At 32.5% G+C, this 21452-nt stretch overlaps 1 protein-coding gene across 5 annotated transcripts in view; it reads right to left on the bottom strand.

The window, feature by feature from the left end:
• Positions 1-20663, bottom strand: part of Dora (Dorado) — a 28580-nt gene extending 7917 nt beyond the window's left edge. For 2 of the 5 annotated variants that reach the window (XM_066402045.1, XM_066402048.1), the window contains exons 1-20: positions 20421-20663; positions 16667-16785; positions 16452-16607; positions 16238-16391; positions 14464-14734; positions 13683-13810; positions 13193-13582; positions 11666-11870; positions 11334-11606; positions 10888-11103; positions 10605-10825; positions 10159-10294; positions 9400-9580; positions 8115-8483; positions 7376-7465; positions 7111-7315; positions 6435-6625; positions 6250-6373; positions 2553-2650; positions 915-1094 (exon numbers count right to left, since the gene is read on the bottom strand). In XM_066402045.1, the coding sequence (XP_066258142.1) occupies positions 915-1094; positions 2553-2650; positions 6250-6373; positions 6435-6625; positions 7111-7315; positions 7376-7465; positions 8115-8483; positions 9400-9580; positions 10159-10294; positions 10605-10825; positions 10888-11103; positions 11334-11606; positions 11666-11870; positions 13193-13582; positions 13683-13810; positions 14464-14734; positions 16238-16391; positions 16452-16596 (3577 nt within the window). In that variant the 5' untranslated portion in view covers positions 16597-16607; positions 16667-16785; positions 20421-20663. Of the gene's footprint in view, positions 1-914; positions 1095-2552; positions 2651-6249; positions 6374-6434; positions 6626-7110; positions 7316-7375; positions 7466-8114; positions 8484-9399; positions 9581-10158; positions 10295-10604; positions 10826-10887; positions 11104-11333; positions 11607-11665; positions 11871-13192; positions 13583-13682; positions 13811-14463; positions 14735-16237; positions 16395-16451; positions 16608-16666; positions 16786-20420 lie in introns of those variants that run through there. The other 3 variants (XM_066402047.1, XM_066402049.1, XM_066402050.1) reach the window with 3 other exon arrangements.
• Positions 20664-21452: the final 789 nt, after the last annotated feature.

The raw sequence follows: 21452 nt of genomic DNA, 5'->3' as shown, positions 1-21452 counted from the left end.
TTCTAAAATATTGCCCCGGTTTAATATGATCGATAATCTGACACTTTGAGGTCACACAGATTATTTATAACTCGAACTAACTTATATATTCAATACCAGACACCTGCGTCTTTTTTAAATTTACTTCATAAAGCGATAACACACACAAAACGAAAATTAAAAGTTTTAAATTCGTGTAGTGTGTCGTGGCCCAAAGTAATTTGAAACAAAACTAGAGTATACATCCTGAAAAGCATTTAACAAATTCCACAATACTTGGAAGCTATACTTAATCGAACTAATGTACTATTTACGTTAGCTTTGACGATTTCCTTCTAGATATGTGACAACACGACTAAAGAAATTTAAATATAATATTAATATATTAAAGGAGCGGGGTAACAGCCATAACGTTATCATAAAGCTGTAGACAGATAGGAAAAACTGTATCTTTTTGAAAGATTTTCTAAAGGGACAATTAAAGCCGGTATTATACTAACAATTTAGTCATGAAACTCTTCGTTAAGTCACTTCACGAATTAGTTCCTTGACGTATATAAAATCCATTTTCCACTGACAAGTTGGTCGTGAATTAGTTCAAGTAGAAATTCGTAAAGTTCCTCACGGATTAGAGCGGGTCTATTTTGTTATTAGCTTTTATTTTTCGTCTTATTAATTTTTTTCTAGCCATTAGCTAAGTGGTTTTCCTTAAATGGTAAAAATCAACAACGGTATCCAAACAGAAAAGTCTTAGAGAAAAATCTTTGAAATTATTAGCTTTGCCTTGCACTAACATATTTTATGTATGATTGTTGACTATCATTTCGACTTGAACAAGTCAACAGTAGCGGCGTGGGTTTACATACGGTATGTATAACAAAATATTATAAAAAAACTCTAAACGCTTATTTAGGCTTTACAGAAAATCGACTAACCTGTTATCCATGATACATGCGAACTATAAGTCCGGCTAAGCCAGTTTGGACTGACACAGTTATGCAACCCCAGAGCATACAAACCCAACTGAAAGGCGCACATGTGCAAAGCCCTGTGCGGTCCGTGGTGACTCTGGGTAGTTGAAGGTTGGGTAAATAGTGAAGTACTGCTGGTGCCTCCTGATTTAATAATGATAAATTAGAAATGTAATGAATGTCTCAACAACACGTAGTAGATTAAAAATAACCGCTGTCTTTGTCCATTAATTTTGGGCACCGAAAGAAACTTTCGTGTAATAGATAGTAAACACTTTTTTTTAACAAATCAATGATTTTGATATACGCGATAAGTGGGTTTTAAAAGTTTTGGATTCCAGATTTCCCCAGAGATCACATTAGACTTACGATCTAAGAAAAATATGATTTAACAGTTGAAAAACAACATTAAAAAAATTATTGCTGACATAAGGCCACAGTTGTGTCGCCAGATGATGCTCCGTTAAATACTTCGTTTAAGAAGTCCACATTTATCAAATAGGTATTTTTTCCCTATGCAACGGCATAGTTTGAATAAACAGTAGCAAACAAAATTATTATAAAAATGTTACACACAAAAAATATTACTTAAGTCTAAGAATTTGATTCACCACCTATTCTACACTAAAAATCAGGTATTTTATTAAGTAAAAATTGTAATCGCAGTAATAGACACTGACAGACATAATTTAACGTGATAAAATTACTGTTAGCAAATTTCATTGCGGCGAAAATTCTGTCAATATCTAGGAGTGAAAATTTTTACAAGGGTATAGCAGGTACATAGCATTTAGTTCATGAAATTTTCCTCTACGCATCGAAAATTATCCATAAATTTTAGAAAAATATGTATTTATACAATCTGGATCAGGAAAAAAACATTGATACAATATGCACTATGTCTTTTTTTTGTCATACCAGTCGCTTAAGATGTTGATCTGAGAATATTCTGCTTATTTCCTACTAATAACAACGTTATACAGAATTCTATAGGTCATTTCAAACGCGATCCACGTCATTGAGATTTCGAAACGCGATATTGTTAGGACTTAACTGTAAAAGCAGCATTTTAATGTTTATTGTCGTCAAAGAGCTTCAGTATGTTTTCTAAAACCCACATTTTTTAAACGTGTTTGTAAATCTTTTCCTGTTCAACATTATCTTTCTACATAAATTCTAACCATATAAGTTTAATTTTATATGAAGCAATATTTTCGAAGTTATTGAAAGAGATTATTTATTAAGTTTTTAAATGGGACACCTTGTATAGTATTGAATAATTCTATAACTCTCTTTTAACCGATTCCAGTGAAGTTTCTAAAAGACAGCTATCGAATAATCTAGTAACATAAAGGGTGTCCCGTTTAAAATGTTATAATTTTTTGAAAATATTGAGTAAGCAAAGATTTACGGACACTTAAAATGGGCACATTTTAGAAAAACAGCTCACAGCTTTCAAACTATGACAGATATAAAAAAACTGCAGTTTTCGTTGTTAAGTTTATCATAATAATTGAATCAAAGAAACCTTTTTCGGGTAAAACTCCGTTAAACACCTAACGAAAAACATAATATTGTAATGTTTTATCTTAAGCAGCTTACCGGCCTTGGTCAGGACTGTCTTGGCTAGTTCAAACATAAAGTGAGCTCCAGCTTCCGAAGGTTGGTTGGGAATTGACGGATACGCCCTTTTCTTATATCTAGAAAGCAATAGAACTCAAAAGTGTCTAAATCAAAGAAATTCAAAAAATGCCATTAAATAGCATTACACATATGTACTTATATATAGTTTCAATACTGTATAAGAAAAACGCATTTTCAAATTCAACTTTGAAGCAGTTTATAGAAAAAAAAAAAATTTCGCACATATAGTTAATCAGCCTGTATTATTGTATAAGAGATCCCTATACAAGGCATTAATTTAAAAACTTTCCACCCCTATTGTCTCGAAACAAGATAGATTTTTAAAAAATCGCCGAAATACATCGATTTTGTTATTGAAAGGGGATAATTTTTATGTCGAATTCACAGTACCTCTTTCAACCGTCTACCCCACAAAGCCACCCTTTTAAATATTTTAACTGGTATAGGAAGGTTAAGGTATACATCATTTTAAAGGACTTTCATGCTTTATATTTTAGGATCTATTTTGTTACATTCGACTGTTGCGTTATGAAATTAGGTGTTTCTCAAACATGTCTTACGGTTAGGAAATTGATGAAATAAATTGATTTACTAACCTATTGACTTATTGTTAGTCAAGATGACCATCAAAAGAAAAAATCCATTGATCACTGAAGCAAATGTTTATCAATCTAACATTTCTTCGGTCCTTGGAAATAAACTTCTATGTAAAACATGAATTTTATTGTTTATTTTTGTTTGTAATAGAATATCGTTTCGATAAATTTTGATATTATCTTACTTGAATTGTGCAAGGTTAAACAATAAGATTTTATTTACCATTTCCGGAAATATCATCTGATTTGTGATTGAGTTTCAAATTGAAGGAATTCAAATTGAGTCAAAGTAAAAATTTTGGCGATTGAAAAGAAAAAAACCATGAGCGGACGTAAGATCGGGCAGTGCAGTGCGTGCTGTGTTGAAAATAATTAGTAACTGAAGTTTTTCTTCTCAATAACTGAAGAATGACAATTTTTGTTGACAGGATTCCAAAACGGATCATAATTCCAGAAGGTTTATTTGCGATTAGTGATTAGTCATTGTTCTTAATTTAATCTAGTTAAATTTTATTTCCTGTGTTGGTGACCATTCTGATTGGTTTTTGTCACTGTTTAAATGTCTTTCCTCAAGCATATACGTATATTATTTCGTTTCGCGTATCGTTTTCATAGTTAGATAAGTTGTACGCTTGCAAAAAAGGGTGTAAAGTTATTTGAATGTTTGGAAGTCATCATATCGTTGTTCGTGTATCATTTGTGCTATGACAAATACCGTTACAAAAGGCAGATTGTAAAGTTTTTTGTACGTTTTTGTATCGATATCGATTTTTAGATAATTTAGCTGAGAGGCAGCATGACAAACAAGATATTCGAAATACGGAATGAATTAATAATTGAGTTAGCTCGAAATAAAAATTGGTTAGCAATATCTTTTTAGTTGCCGAGGTATAGTATCATTTTAGTTCCTAATTTCCACCAATTTTTGGTGTCGAAAATGAAGGAAAAAAAAACACCTTTTCAGTGCACCTAGACCTCAATGGTGGTATCCACGGTTAACGTAGGTTAAAGATTTTTAGTTGTAATTTTGGAAATTAAATTTACTGTTCTTGTGTTTCAAGTGTCAACTGTGAGTGCCTCTGATTTGAGCCAAAATTATTTGTTCATTCTGGCTCTACTGGAGGTAACTTTAACGGTTTTTAAAATTTTTTAAGTGTCGATTATATTATTTATTATACAAACGTGTTATTAATTAAAAAAAATCGAATTCTGGACAATTTGGTGGCTAAAATGGTGTTCCTGTAGGATCGCGACACGATGCTTATCGCTACTGTTTATAAGAAAATTAAATTATTAGATCACATAACATATATTAATCAGCCCTCCAAGTTATTCAGTTTTAGCAGCATGAGACAAAATGACAAGGTTGTTAGTGGCTTTATCTTTATTATATATAAATATCAATTATTAACACGACGTATGACATTCTAAATTAGTACTGTTCTAGAAAAACCTCTGATTTCTTTTTCGATCAAGTTCTCTTTACAATAGGAAATAGATTTTTTATTCCGTCGGGGTATATAATACTCCCTATAATTTGTAAATTTTCTCCGATTTTACTAAACGTGAAAATGTCGCATGTATTGTTTCTAAGACGGTTCAGCTGTACCTACAAAAGGCAGGTTTTACCGATATCACTTCGTGGATAATTCACTCGAGTGTTAGCACCGCGATGAACGTTTGTAATACGCGCTACACAAATAATCAGGATAATCGGGTTTTCTTTTATTCTAAAACTCGTGAGGTGCGTCTTTAATATATCCATGACTTAGTGAAGAAGATGACGTTTAACTGTAATTTTGTGATTGAAAGTGGATGTTGCTGATGTGATTTTGGCTCATGGTTTTGTGTACGGGGGTGAGTTCTGATTGTTACTTCTTGTGGTTTACAGTTAAGTTTTGTCGGGTCAATGAGAACGATGCAGTTAGAATTTTAGTTAACAGTCGAAGATATTTACAAATCTGGTTCTTCTGGAAAATACCAGGAACACCTTTGGACGTGGTCGAAGAATGACATCGTAACGTGAGCTATTTCAAAGGTTTTTAAAAATGTTTTGTGTTTCAGGTCTCAACTATGTACGTTTCTGCTTTAAGTCGAAATTAGTTCGAAACTTGAACTGCTTCGAAAATTTTCAAAACTTTTTTTCCAGGAATTTAGTATTGAATTGTTTTTGTACATCAAGTCTCAATTGTGTGATGAGAAAAAAAACGTATATGTGACTCGCATTAAAATTAGGATTTCTAGCATTAGGAACTCCCGCTGTCTTCCCTGCGTAACTTCCTCCCTCCTCATAAATAAAAACAATTTTAGTTTTTTGCGAAATTACGTATACCATTTTTAAAATTTCTCATAATAACACACAAAATATTGCAATAAATTTTAACTGATTTAAATACCTATTCAAGTTCACCAATACCACAGGAAAATAAATAATATTTTCTATGCAAGATACTACCAAAATTTATCAAAACGGCATTCCATTGCAAACAAATATGAACAATAAAAGAATTCATATTCTACATAAATGTTTTTTTTCGAAAACCGAGAAAATTTATTAAATTGATAAACATTTCTTTCTGTGATGAATGCATTTTTTTCTTTTAACGGTTATCTCAACTAGCAATAAGTCAGTAGGTTAGTAAATTAATTTATTACATCATTTTTTTTAATTAATAATATATAAAATTAATATTTAAGGAACGCCTAACTTGATAACGCAATAGTCAAATGTAACAAAAGGGGTACCAAAATATAAAGAATGAGTCCTTTAAAATGATATAGTACTTAACCTCCTTTATCATTTAAGATATTTGAAAAAGTGGCTCTGTGGGGTAAAGGATTGGAAGAATTCTACATAAAAATTGTTCCCCCTCGATAAAAAAATCGACGTTTCGGCGATTTTAAAAAAATCTATCCCGTTTCGAGATTATAGGGATGGAAAGCTTTAAAATTGACACCCTGTGTACTATAAGTATTAAAAATCCAATTCTTGAGAAAACTATTACTATTTGCACAATAGTACATTCGTTATAATATGAATATTCCATTGTTTCACTCACCTTCCTTCTTTATTCCGGGACACAGCACCCTGAGCAATCTGGTTCGTCTGCCCACTAATAGTCAAATTACCCACAGCTTGTTCCACTTCGGCACTTGTTGAACTGTGAGGTCTGCTTCCATTATCTATAAAACCAAATTAAATTATCTAATCTATTTAATTTTACATTTCCACGTGTCCGCTTACTACATTCTGTGGAAACCACCTCAGTCCCCGCAGGAATAAACGGACTAATGGGCGCTATAGTGTTATCACAGTCTTCTCTTCTAGGTTGGTTATACTGACTTCGAATGGGCGGGTTGTTCGTAAAGTATGAACTAATCAACGGCGTTTTTAGGAGTTGATGGACTTCGCGATCCAGTAACTTATCCATAATTCTACAAACAAATTGTTCTCTGTGAATATGAAATCATAATTTTTAGTTTTTGTATAGTACAGTTTTTCTTAACTAGGGGACTTTTAGCATTTCGGTTAATACATGCTTTTTAGATAGAGCCAAGTCCAAGTTCTATAATAAATGGTAGGAAACCGTCCAAAACGTAGTGTACATATATACACTCTGTTCCAAAATAGGTAAGTTTTTTTGACTGACAATTCAGAACTAATCTTTACTTTTAGTTTATTCAATTCTACCCTTTATTTTGTGGCTATTCGTTCTCATTTTGGATATCGCAACAATATGATCGTATTTGTCCGTACACGTGCCTTAAATACATACGTACATGAACCGTAACATTCTGAAAACACAGAATCAGATTTACTTCTGACAGTTACATCATTTTGGGCTAATACGGATACGTTGGTGGTACTGCGTTAAGTGTCTATTATTGATTCAAGAATACCCCCTTAATATTAGTCTTACCTACAAATCTTGTAGCAGTCGTCTTTATAAAAGGTCAATAGGGCTATAGCTAATTCACCCCTTTGCCGTCTCGTTCCTTCGCATAACAAAGGATGGTCAGCTTCCGAAACATTGGCCTTAAGCCCCAGCGCCACTACCGCTGCTTCGAATGCCAATACCTCGTCAGTGGGCAGCCGCAAAGTAATTATTTTCGATCGGTCCCGTCCTTAAAATTAGTATAAAGGTTAAATTATCTGTATCAGTTGTAATTGATCTAGTGACATACCTACAACAGACGGTATAACCAAAGCATCAAAAATAAAACTTGCCAACATAGTCGGCAACATCGCTTCGCCTCTGGATTTTAAGGTACCCTCTAAAAATAAAAGGGAAAAACGTTGCATTTAGACACATAAAAATGTTTCAAGTATAGTATTTTTCAAAATACATAGTAGGGAAGGGCACCCTTCACTTCATTTTAGATGTTGGCATTCAATTGAATGATCCCGACTATACCCCAATATTGAGTTAGGGCCAATTGGTTTATTAAAATAACAAACTAAATTATTGAAATGTATTTCTTTAAACTGTATGAACTGCATGAATAGGGTTAGCCAATAAGAATTAGACAAGACAGTTTTCCTCACAATGGGCTATTTGATATGAAAGAATGAAGAAACATTAAATAGGCATATAACGTTTCTTCTGGTAGAATTCAAAATGATAAATTAAAAACTACTCAACATTACATAAGATTTTCCATTTTTTAACATGTTGCTCATTTGTCTAAAATAAAAAGTTGTGTAACATTTTTTTTATGTGACATATATTTGTTTTCCACTTACCACTTTATTCTACTACTTATTGCTTTATTGTATTAGAACCATACTGAATCATTTTATGGGCGCAAAACAGCACCAAAAAGATCCCAAAAACTTAAAACCTTCCCAAACTTATTAAACTTTGAGTGAATCCATGTAAATTATACTATTCGGTCTATAAATTAAAATCAATATCTAACTTACCCTTAATATGTTCAGCTCGCTTTCTCAAAATTTGGAGCTCCTTATGTCCTAACGGCAGCCGTTTTAACAAATTCACCAAGTCCGTTTCTTGATTAGCTAGCTTCACTTCCAACGGCTTTGTGCTGGCGGGCGGTCTGGCCATCTCCAAACCGAACATTCCCACCCGGAAGGCCAAATGAAAATGTTCAGGATTCTCAGACAATACCGAGCAGAGAAAAGCTCCTTTGGAAAGTGTAGCTGAAGCTAAAACGCTCAGCTGATGGGTGGCGGGATTTAAAAGAGGTTTCTTGCCTTTCTTTTTTGGTATTTGAGGCACTTCTATCATTAGATTAGGTGGATTTGCCAATAGTTCCTCAGCCAGTTTAACACCTGAAGTTTAAATTATATTTTACTTGCCACATAATTTCTGTATTTCCCATATTTTATTCAATTGTAAAAGAATAGATAATGATTTTTTTTGTATCAACAATGTGGCCATTTTCTACTTAGTATTAATAAACACAAATTCGTACAGGCAAAGAAAAGACTGGCATTTTACGCACAATTTTTTTCTACTTTTAGAATAATGAATAATTTTAAAACAACTGAAATATGGAGAAAACGCGGAAAGCAGCAATTATTTCAATATTAAATATCTCGGGAATTATTACTTTCTACAGGAAAAATTAAAATCCTCATTTGATAGACATTTTTACGTAGAATACAATGGAATTCTTAATATAGAGTATAATAAAATTTAGTAATATCATCTTAATATAGAAGTATAGCCCGTGAATCATTTGCGCTCTATTTTTCAAATCAGTCAGGTATATAGAAGAAAATAAAAACTAGAAAGAGATCAAGCCATTTCCAATGTATTTGATCGAATTAATCAAAAATTTAAATTAGCGATATTATCTGTAAGAACAAGAAATGTTTCGAAATTGAGCATCAGAATAACGAATTTGGTGGAATTTTGAAAGGCACCTACTCCATACTTGTGGAAAACTCTGCATACCTACCGACTGCCTTCAGATTAATTCGAGCAAAATGTTAATTTTTAATTATTAACATTTTACAATAAGTTTATTAACACAAAATGTCAACCTGTATTTAAAACAACTGTTTTAATTGTACATAACAGGGATCCTTCTTCGTTTATGAGAGTCAAATACATTTGCGTTTGTGATATTTTTTAAGTGTTTGCTGTTAAAGTTTCATGCCGTTCTGCTTTTTAATTAAGCAAACAGTAGGAAATCGTAACGTAAAATTTTAAAAACTGATATTTTCCAAAAAAACAACTTACCCAATATGCATGCTTCTCTACTATGACCATGAGCGTGTAAACCTTCAGCACGAGCGAAAAGCACGTCCCACGGATCATTACATTTCCGGATTTCAGAGAAAACGTCGTCGGTTTTGTTGTATGATGTGTCAATTGCCGCGTGACTGGTACATAAGTCAGGTTTGTCCGACGATCCATTATCCTAAAAGAAAGACATTTTTACCCTCCAATTAATAATGCTTTTCTATTGGCAAACATAGTTTTGCTCTTAACACTAAAAAAGTGCGGACTTTAGGCAATCAAGGACATTTTCAAATAAACACGAAATTTATTATTTTTTTGTAGCAACCTTTGCAAAAGTCGTAAATAATATAAGTCTTATTCTAATAATGAATCACAAGACTTACAAGGTATAAATGTAAATTAATTTAAATAAAAAGCGCGTAAGATACAACAGGAATAAGTAAAAAAATATTTTGAAACGTAAAACTTGCATTTTTTAGTACAATAATTTCTAGAATATTCATTTTGAGGTTTCTCCAATCATAATTTGTACTTAAAAAGATCATTTTGCCTGTATACAAAATTTTATGCTATACAGTAATACTTCCACAAGCTTTTCAATCTCGTGGCAAGACATAGTACTAGTTTAATCATTTATTGCATTAGTTTTCTGATAGAACCACAACAAAACATTAAATTTCGGTAACAAGCTTTATTCTTTTTTATACTAGGATTCACACAATCTTGAAAAATTCCTGCAAAGAGCACAGTTTTTACCTCTTTAGTGTTATAGAAATACATGCTGTACTCATCGCTGGAGTTTGGAGATTCAGAAGAACTCCCCGATTCATCCTTTGATTGAATTCTAGATTCCTCTTCAGTGTCTGTGGACGGGGGTATGTCATATGTAGACCTTAAATTAAAAAAAAAAGTAAATTCAAGAGTTTTAGTGAGGCCTAAATGAACTACAACTTCAATTTAAAAAAAATACAACTTTATGTTATAACTGAAAAACTAATCGAATAACATAATAACCAAACGAAATAGTAATTATTGATAAGGGTTTATCGAAAATAACCAAAATCGAACTCTTGCTGCTAGCCGGAAAAAAAGTAGTTGCATATTCCCCCAGTCGATCAAAGATCCAAAATCGAAAAATTTGTAATAATTTGTTTTTCTCTCTTTTCCATATGAACATCAAAATTAGTCCACACTGCACGTACCATTTTCCAGATGCTGCACCAGAAGTGCTCGCGTTCAAATCGTCATTATCCTTGATAAGCAAAGAAACACCGGAATTGTCCAAAGTGCACTCCGGCCGCGTCACAGGCGTGTTACTGTCTCGGCTACTGCCGCTGGTGCTTGAAGAATCGCTGCCACCTCCTTCTTGAAAATCCGAATCGTTGTAGGATTGCACTCGAAGGATGTTTATATCATCATCAACCTAGAGCAAAAGCAATGTTTTCAAGTAAGAAAAATGCATTTTTCATTCACTTTCCACCCTACCTCACAAAATCCTTCACTGCTCACGCTCGATCTATTCCCGTCTCGATCATTTAATTGACTTATATGGGGATGTGGAGGGTACTCCACCGGATTAAGAGACATTACATTGACGTAACCAAATCTGTGGTTTCTGAACGAATGGTAATGATGCCTGTGATGAGCGTGGTGGTGCGACAGAGTCATTAAAACGGCATTAGAAGAATTTACTTGGGCGACCTAAAATAATTCAAAGTTTTAATTCATCACAACCAATCGCACAAATTAACTCAGCGGTATCAAGAATAAAAGTATCGAGATATATAATTAAACAACACCTATATAAACATTGTCTATTCTACATAATTTTATTTCATATTGGCGCCTAATTTACAAAGGAATTGTGTTCTAGTTCAAAACAATTTTTCGATTTGATTTAATATGGCGAATGCAGTAACAGGGAGTAATACCTGACTTTCTCCTCTCGCACTATCAGGTCCGTGTCTGAAACAGGTAAACGGGCAGTGGTACATGGGATTGATATCTGGGGTATATGTTATTCCTGGCATAGGATAATCGTCCCAATCCAAATAACAAGCCTCGATTGCTGGTTTAAATCCTGTAAATATTTCCAAATCAATCTTTAAACTGCTGGAATTCTTGTAGTAATTCGATGCCGATGAATTCGTCGAATTGCGACACTTTGAAACTTTTTCTAATATCTTCAGATGCCAGGTGGTGAACTAGAAATAAATAAAAAATGTGTAAAAAATAGAACGACTCTTGAAAATTAGCGATTTACTTGATTATGCAACATGTCTCGTTCTGCAGGAGCTAGTCCAGGGTTCAAAGCGGCTAGCCTCCACAAAACGACAATTTCATCACACAAAGATGAGCCTGCATGTTGCGAGGCATGGGTGTTGCTGTTGATATTATTATGTTTACCGCCCCCGGCACCGCCATGCCCAGAGCTTCCGCTCAATAAAGCCACCTTGGTGTTGAACCACCTAGACAAAACAAAGAAAATAATAAGTTCTCGTGTTTAATGTGTGCTCATATTACTAATTTTGGACCCTCCTAAATGTTTTACTCTAGTTTTAAAATCAAGGTATAGTTATTTCGGATCTGACGTATAACATTCCTTTATAAGATCCATTTCATCACATCACATCATAAAGTTAACTTTTTGGCATGGCGAATTTTTGGCTATTAAGCATGTCACTGTTTTAAAAGTTAAATGTACAACCTATCTCGGTGGACTGCTGGGAAACGTCATCAACCACACCAATAAATGAACGATTTTATTTATCTATCTAAATTTTAATTTTGACCGAAGGTGAAGTTTCATACAAAATAGAAAAACAGTTTTCATTTTTATAACTATTTCCCTTAAAACGTTGCAAATCCATATTATTTGAGATGTCCACTATGAAAAACAAAGCATTGGGTTGATTAAAAATTCAGTTGGACTAAAACTCTTATAAAATAGTAAAATAAAAATCTGCAATTGCCTCCTTTGCCTATTAACCTCCCTAATCTGATAATGTTTTACTCAAAGTTTAGTATTCAATAAGATCTCGAACATCCACCGCTGAGCCAGGAAGAACCTAACAAATGTTTTGTTATTGGGAAAGTACCATTCTGGGAATCAACGCTCATATTCTCTAACAGCATTAAATGCATCATCATTAACGGAACTATAAATAAAGACCATACTAACATACTCTTCATGGTTGGTAAACATTAGTAAACGCTTTTCCCATAGGACGCCTTTCGTTTAACGCCATTAAAATGTAATTGAGCACTACCTACATGCCAACTAGATTTTTTCTCAAAATGATGAAACAAATAAGACGATTAATTAACCTTCTTGTATTTGATGTATTCATAAAATTAAATAATAGCTTCAAAGAAATTATCAAATGTTTTTTTTACTCTATAAAGGTATAGTTTAAAGATATTTTTCTTGTATTTTGCCGACTTGTTAACTTCAAATTTACTAACATACACACAAGAAAAGTATGAGTAACAAACTACAAGAATTATCTATTAGTGTTTTAAACACTTTTAATTTAGTTGTCAATAATATTAAGGTACAGCGTAAATACTAAAACTTTCCAAATTCGACAAACCAACAAGTTCCATTAAAAAAAGCGAGAAAATAATATTATCATTCGAAATAAATAACTTGAAAGGTGAAACGTGCCAAAAGAATATTAGTACCATTTTTGAAACTCGAAATCTGCAAAACGGTTTATCGGATTTTCTTAAATGAAATTAGATAGGCCACTCTTTGACTAGTTTACGGAGTTATTCGAGTAAAACTTACCAAATCAGAATTTGTTCGCAAGCCATACATTCCTCGGTAATAATCTCAAGTAGAGGAACTGCGTTTCTGTCATTTCTCTTGAACATTTCCCGAACTATACTAAGTAGATTCCACATGCCTTCAGGTTCCCTGCCCCTGAGAGGACGCAACAATGATGTCCATTCGGCCGCCGCGGGTGGAGCGACAGTACTCAGATAATTTACGTCGCTGAAAACCATTGGAGCAGGCACGCAAAATTTGATTAGGATTTTTTTTATGTTGTCGTGTAAAGTCTTCTCGTCCAGATACCACGAGGTCTGGTCCATCGCTGATGCCCCAGCTGTTGGATCCGGCGCCCCACATACTGAATTTATTGCTGACGGTTGCGAACCGAGTAATTCGTCTAACAATCTTTAAACAAGGAACACTTTTAATGTTATAAAAATATACAATATTTTTCCTGACACCCTGTATATTTCAATTGAGCTAAAGTAATGCTCCGTTAACGTACCGTTGAGCGGTCGGCAAAATCTGCTGAGGTAGTTCGCTAATTAAATATTGGGCAAACTTTTGAAGTTGTTCACGATGTAATCTTGAAAGAGATTCGGATACTGGTGCGCGCAACGTAACCAAATGTGGCTGGAAAAGGAAAATACTTGGTAACACATTTTCTATATAAGACACTTCTATACAACAAAGCGAGAATTCCAAAAGATTAATCTCATCCAAGCAAAATTGATAGTATCAAAAAAAAAGTTTATAGAATTTTACATCAATAACACTTCCTGATGAGTGTCATATATGATTTTTTCTAATTTTGCTATTGCATGAATAAATCAGAAGCATAAAGCGGAAATTTAAATTTGCTCATATTGCGCCCTGTATCGATAAAACTACTGATGATTTCAACCCACTTTATTTAGCAGCTACAGTTATTTCTGAACTATTGTGGTAATGTCACTTAGTGGCTTTAGTCCATTCGTTTGGCCAATTTTCGTTATTTCGACAATTAAAAAAATTGCGGGTTATTAAAAAGTTGTAATTTTTTTATTTATAATAATTACCGTGTATCTAGAAAATAATTCACTTTATTTAAACAAAATTAATTAAATCTGAAAGACCACTTCTTGCTAAATCAGTGATGTAAACTAGTTTATATTAAAACATTTTCTTACATTTAGCGAATAATCTTAAAATTTACAAGAAATTTCGTTGAAATCATATTATTTTACAATTATATTATTTGATAATGAACTTGATGAATACTCTTAATAAAAAAATTGTTAACTTACCCAATGGATTCGTGTGAGACACACAGCAACGATATGAGAACACCAATACGCTTGCGACTGACATGTGCAATTGCATGACGATATTTTCCGCCGATCAAATGTGACAGCCACATTATGGGTCGGAGTCGTCGTAGTATTATACCTCGCCTGCTGTACACTTGCAGATAGATGAAAACCTATTTGCAATGGATCTTTGACCATGTGGGTTCTATGCAAGTTTTCCCCTCTTAAGAATTCCTCTGCTGAGCCATTGGCCAAACATGAATAAAGTCTGAAAATGATAATATATTTATTAGAAAAAATAAAATAAATAACAAAAAAACAATTATTTCTTGCTAGGTTCTGAAAACAGTGATACATTAGACAACAAAACGTTAACAAGGATTGTCGGCAGAGTCCTTAGTAAAGAGTTAATGTTATTTTCAGTTAATCTTAAAACTTAATTGAAAATGGTGTGCAATTCTAACGCTCCAAGCCCTACCTAAGTGTAAAGTGTTATTCGCTATCAGGAAAAAAATGCTTATGTTATGAAGTAATACAGTTTTCTGCAATTGTGCATAGTTTTCGATAACTCCAAATTTATGAGAGTTAGTGAGTTTCCTTCTAATTTGATTTATTCGGTACGATATAGAAGGACCTATTAGAAATTGTTTATGCATTTTATGCTAAGAATCCCCTTATGGTATTACCATTACATAAGAAATTACGGTTTACACCTTATTTTGAAAGCCCTCGAAATTGCATTTGTTTACGTTGTCACCGCAATTATATAAAGGATGAACAGAAAACATATTGTTTTCCTAAATTCAAATTAAAACAATAGTACATATCTTTTTGATCTTAGAATAGCGAAATTTAGAAGATTAAGTATTTAGATTTATTAAAAAAATAAATATGATAATTTTTATGTAACATGACGTTATGTTAAGGTCCTGCTATCACCACTAAGATAGTGCAAAACGTTAACGCCATTAACTATATGCGCAAAAAATTATAAGGAACTAATTTCAGTTTTTCGTTATCTTATAATCGAAAAGCAAACAAAAATTGAAAAGGGCTAATTTTTAAAAATCTCCATATATCGAAAACAAATGAAGTTAAAGTCTTTCACTACTTTTGCGTCTTACCTCAATTTGCATTAATCACACAAAAAAAATACGTCACCGGCCTACAGAATATCCGAAATTTGAGGGAGACCATTGAGACCTCGAAAACCGTAAAAAATACAAGGTCAGTTAAAGTATGGCAAAATTGTGGAATTACCTACTTACCAACAGCAATTTTAAGATTAAGAAAATTCCTAATGAAAATACAAAATTTTGCAAATTCATATTTACTATGTTTAAAATATCAATCCTTTTATTATACTAAATTAAAATTAAACTTCGACAACACCGAGAGATGTATAAAAAAATATACATTTTCTTGTCACCTTATGTGTATTTAACATTGTGTATTATGTAATTTCTAACATTTCAATTTGTGTCAATTAAAACTGAATAATTTTAATGAGGAATACTTGAAATCATCCTGTTTTGTAAATTTTATATGTTATAATAATTAAATTATAAAAAAGATATTTCGGAGCAATAAAAAAAAAGGAAATTATTAAGAAAATAATTTAAAAATGTACATATCTAACGGAGGTAAGATAAGCTACTAACAACAAAATTAGGCCGTTTCGGAACATATGCTCAACCCAAGGCTCAACTCTGGCTAACGTTTCTGACAACGCTACTTAAAAGTTCGCATAAAAACAGTTTGCCAAACTAACCTGATATCTTCCTCATTGTCAGGAAAACTCCAAAAGGCTATTCTTAGTTGAAGTTGCTCAGGCACTGGGGGATAAACATGTTCCACTAACTCAAATGGTATATGAGATGCTACACATTTGGCGGCAAATTCGGTTAAAGATGGAACCGGCTGTTCTTCTAATATGCACAAAACATCACAATACTGAACTTGCGAAGATCAACCAAAAATAATACTTACCTTCGGAATTTTTTTTGCCACTACCGTAAAACCCACTTTGTCCATTTGACGGCCTTTTCCACCCTCGCCAATTATTACACACACTTTCTGGCTCTGAGCTCCAACTGCACATTGAATCTTCTTCAAAACGGTCCGAATCATCAAAGCTGAGCCTGTAGTTTCACATTACTTGTAACTAAAAATCTGTATCCATTTTATGAATTCCACATACCGGTCTCCAACAATATTCTCTCCTCGTTCTTCCCATTCTATATCATCCTCCAGGTCCGGTTGGGCCTGGGGGCCCCCTTGGGCACCCCGTCTCGCCAGTCTGAATGATTTTCTTCTAGACTGAAAAAAAAACATAATATACAGGGTGCGTTTTTTTCAATGGTTAACAAAGGAGTTGTGGAACTTATCAATTACAGAGTAAATTCGATTTAGAACCGACAATTCGTCGTCGTTCGTTAGATCAATCTTTGGGGACTATTCTTTATGTTTACAGAGAGAAATAAAGGAAGACATATTGCTAACTGTACTTATATCATGATCTGACTACCAAGCATGCGGTATGTCAAAAGGCTACCGTTAAAAAAAATTTTTTTTTCGTTATTTAAACTCGACAACAGAAAAAAAAACAAAAAATATATATCCAAGTACTATTGATTGGCATATTAAAAAAAGTGGTGGTAAAATAGGTAAATTAAGACTTCAAATCTTACTTGTGCCAAGTTTCATAACTGCAGTTCTAACGGTCAAGTAGTTAATGTGATGTTAACTATAATATCAAAATCAATGAACAAGAAATGAGCTTGCAGTTATAAGAAAACAGCACACCACAATTTGGCCCTAACAGAGCCAAACTTAACGTAATAGTAAAAATTTAACATGTTGAATACTAGTTACGTATTAAATAAATGTATTGTATGACCATAGTAGAAAATTCTCAAGCCAACCCTCAAAAAATACCATAACGCTACTTAATATCTACGAATGCACACTTTCACAAAGAAATACGGAAGGGTAAATAGCGTTAATTTTCTTTATCTAAAGGGAACTAGTAGAACTTTACCATAACACTACATTACGTCAAAATTGTCGTAGATGGAAAAACCTATTATTATTTTAACTTAAATTCATATAAACAAAATAGTTTCCTTCTTTCTTTCCCATTTAAACGACTTCATAACTCTCCTAGTTTCCGAAGTATGTTCATTAACCATTGAAATAACTTACCTTATACGAAACAATACAACGTTAATTTGGTTATTATAATAATAAAATTGTGTAATACTTGGGGAAAATTCATTTTACCATTATTAGAAATAGAGCAAGATAGAAAAACATTTTCAAAACCAAGTTGTAATGTTCATAAAACAATGGGAGCCATATCAAACACTCGAAACAGTTTCTTTTTATTTAGGATACAATAATTCTTAATTTTGTGACATAATGGGTCATCAATGTCTAGTTATCTCTATAGGATAAATGGTAAATATCGACTGAGATAGACAAAACAGCTGAAAGTTCGTTTATCAGGGTTAATGCATTTTGCATCAATTACCAAAAAACTTTTGTATTTAACAAATTTTTGTAAGTCTTCAAATAAAATACTTAAGGAGGGTGTACATTCTAAGGAGTAAATCCTGTACTTTAAAATAATAGAGGCAAAAATAGGATTAAACCAAATGTGGATCCACTTTAAAACTTAGCTTTTGCTTCAAAGAGTGACCAAGGTGAAGTGCCCAATTCTTACCAGTCAGAGTGACCAATTCAGCAGAAAAGCATAAAATTAAATAGAAACTTTGCACACAAAATTCCCTCCAATCCAGTTACTTTTCCAGTCATACAAAATAAATGACCATTTAATAGTTTCTAGGAATTGAATTACAAGGAGAACCAATGTTGCAAGCTTGAAATATAAATACATTTTTTCTTTTATTTCTTTAAAATGATTTTTTTTGTAATGACTCTATTTCAAAGATGGCTGAAGTAAACGTAAATAAATTATATATTTTTGAAATTAGAAAAGGAGATCTTTTATTTTAAAATACAATACATGAGGTGTTTTGTTTAAAAAAAAAAGTTAGTAATGTTTTGTCAGTTTTCTATGATTTATCAATAAAGCTGTAAGGTAGGGCAAAAAAACAAAATTGGAGAACCCTAGATGATATATTAATTTTAATATTTTTTTTTATCATTCTTTAACATTGATTTAACAACTCTGGTTCTCATTGTAGAACATTTATGGTTATCTAACATACATACCTAAAGTCTAGAAAATAAGCATTGACACTAACCAATAAATAATCCCTGTTTACATATTCAATCAAATTGATGTCAAGTGAGATACAATGTGTCATATTATAGTCAATTTGTATTTCTAATATTATATCAACATTCTTTTGTGAATGAAATTGCTAAATTATAAATTCCAAACAATGTTAAAAATGTTTAGTAATTTATTATATTTAACATAAAAAATCAATATATATTCGCCATTTTTCCAAAAGATACATTCTTGAAAATCAAAATAAATTTGATTAATAAAACCAGACATATTTTCAAAATTTGGTGATGCTACTCAAAATGTTTGCTAAGTTGGCACTGGATACCATCACATTTTAGCTGAACATAATCAACAGGATTATTCCCAAACATTTATATTCTTTATTCAAATTAATATTAAATGGTTTTGTGTTTGCAATACATTAACTTTTAAAATTTGTAATCTGGGAACAGAGGGTGTTGCACATAGAAATGAAGTGCATAAAGATCTTTTAAATGGTACAAGATATCGTCGCATAAATGGGAAAAAGTTTGTGTATTTTAAAGCCCAACAAAAAGCTTTTTTTTAAACACTCCTGTTGCTTGGGTTGAAAACCCTCAGAAAATCACACAAATGACAATATTGATTGCACTCTAGCAAAGTACAATTTCAAGATATTAAGAATCCACATGTCTCAGTCTTCAAATCAGACAACAGAGGGTGTTTAGGTGACTTGCTTTTTATGCAAATGTTTTATATGTGGTTCAAAATTTATAGAGTGGTTACAATGTATACCTTAGAGACTTACTACATCTGCAATTGGAATAGACTTTCCTCTGAGATGAATATAAAGTAATTCTCCTACTCCACCCACATCACAGTTGAATATAATTAAGCTGGTTTTTGTAAGCTAATTATTTTTAGTTTCAGATTATTACCTGTGCAGCATTTATCTATCTTCCTCGTCACTCACAGGCAACAAAATTTTGCACATACTTATTGCTAGAGAACCAATCATACCTTTCTTTTAGGCACTAAATTTAAAATTGCCTATAAAAAATTGATAGATCTTTTTTTGAATGATTTCCTTGCTTTATTGTAGGCAAAATACCAGCAACTATTGATATGTTTCTCAAGACCATTTAATTCAGTTTTGTGGAATACCCTATTAGATGTAAATTTTTAATTAATTTTTTATAGATGAAATAAAGGTTGAAGTTGCATTTAATTAAAGCTTAAATTGGAGAGGGTGTTCAATGGGTCTTGGAGTTTTTTGTATTTTAAGGTCATAATACTGTTTAAAAATCCAAAAAGACTGCTTTTTGTCTTCTGCATAAAATGGTTTATCTAAAATTCAACAAATTGAAGACCTATGAAATTTGGGTAGAAGGGAAACTAATTATAAAGAGGCATTAAATTATAATATGCTTGTTGCCTATCACAAAAAAATATTCACCCATTTTACATTGGCAAATTGCTAATTTAGATATAATTGAGCAGAAGTTTAAACTAAAACTTCAATAGCAAGGTGACAAGGTACCCAGGTACCTAAATGTAAAACTGCTAAAATAAAAATAGGTGTACAAAGAAAATTTCTCTTTACTCATTTTCAATTTTCTGGTCATCACGCAATGCGAGTAAGATTAATTGGAAGCATTAACCTTCTACAAGAAGGCCATAAATGAAAATGATAAATTTAAGGATTATAAATACCTACCTAACAACCCCTCAATCAGGACAAAGGAACAGGAACACAAAGTCAATTTGGACAGTTAAATCGGGCTCCTACGAGCCCTTTCACGAAACATAGTTAAGACAATTACTAACTAAAGCCAAAGAACAATAAAGTTTGCCAACTTTCACTTAAAATTTGTACAAAAAGGGTTTATTTTTAAAGAACAACCCGTCCTTTCGTTAAAAGACAACAAACATGGCGACAGTCCAACTGCTGTCAAGAGAAAAAAAATTGACCTGGAAGCAATGTTGCCACGTAAATGGTATGGGTTGTAGACGTTGTCCCTTCTTTCAGAATATCCATACTTTAGGGATCGATTTAATAGGGAAGTCCACAAAAAGTTATTCTATTTAAATATTATAAAATTGTTAGAAATGCTCGTATAATTACCTGTGTCCAATTTCATGAAAATCAAATAGATTGTTTTATATAGAATTGGTTAAGGAGTGTGATTTAAACATGACTCTTTAAAAAATAATATGTATACTAAACCACCTTCAGCGCATCTAAACCACCATGTTTAGCCAGCACCCTCAGGGCATGACATGCAGATAGCAATCTAATATCAAATTTCTCAATGTGTGAACTGCATGATAGGCATCATTCAACTGCAATCCCAAGACTCTTTTGGAATTATTGATCACTATATCTTACTTCTCAAGTTTGACACTTTCTGACAATGGCAGTTGAGTTGCAGCAACTTTAAAGCAAATGCACTTGCACACATTCAGAACCAATTTATTCTGAGAGAACCATCTTTTTAATTGATTAAAATGGTGCTGGCATAACTCCTCTAGCAAATCTATGTATCCAGCAAGCATTAAATAGATCATTCGCATAGTTTTTTTCACAATTTTGAGAGATTGTGGTTGTGGAAAGACAGTTGAGAAATGCTGCAAAGAGAAGCGGCCCAAGTGTATTGCCCTGAGGGACACCAATTTGAAGTAGAAACTTGTTAGGAAAGATTCTGTCCACGAACAGACAATTTCTTGATTCCATAGTCATTTAATTTTT

Source organism: Euwallacea similis, chromosome 24 (assembly GCF_039881205.1).
Source record: "Euwallacea similis isolate ESF13 chromosome 24, ESF131.1, whole genome shotgun sequence".
NCBI lineage: Eukaryota > Metazoa > Arthropoda > Insecta > Coleoptera > Curculionidae > Euwallacea > Euwallacea similis.
This window is presented reverse-complemented; position numbering and strand designations above follow the sequence as displayed.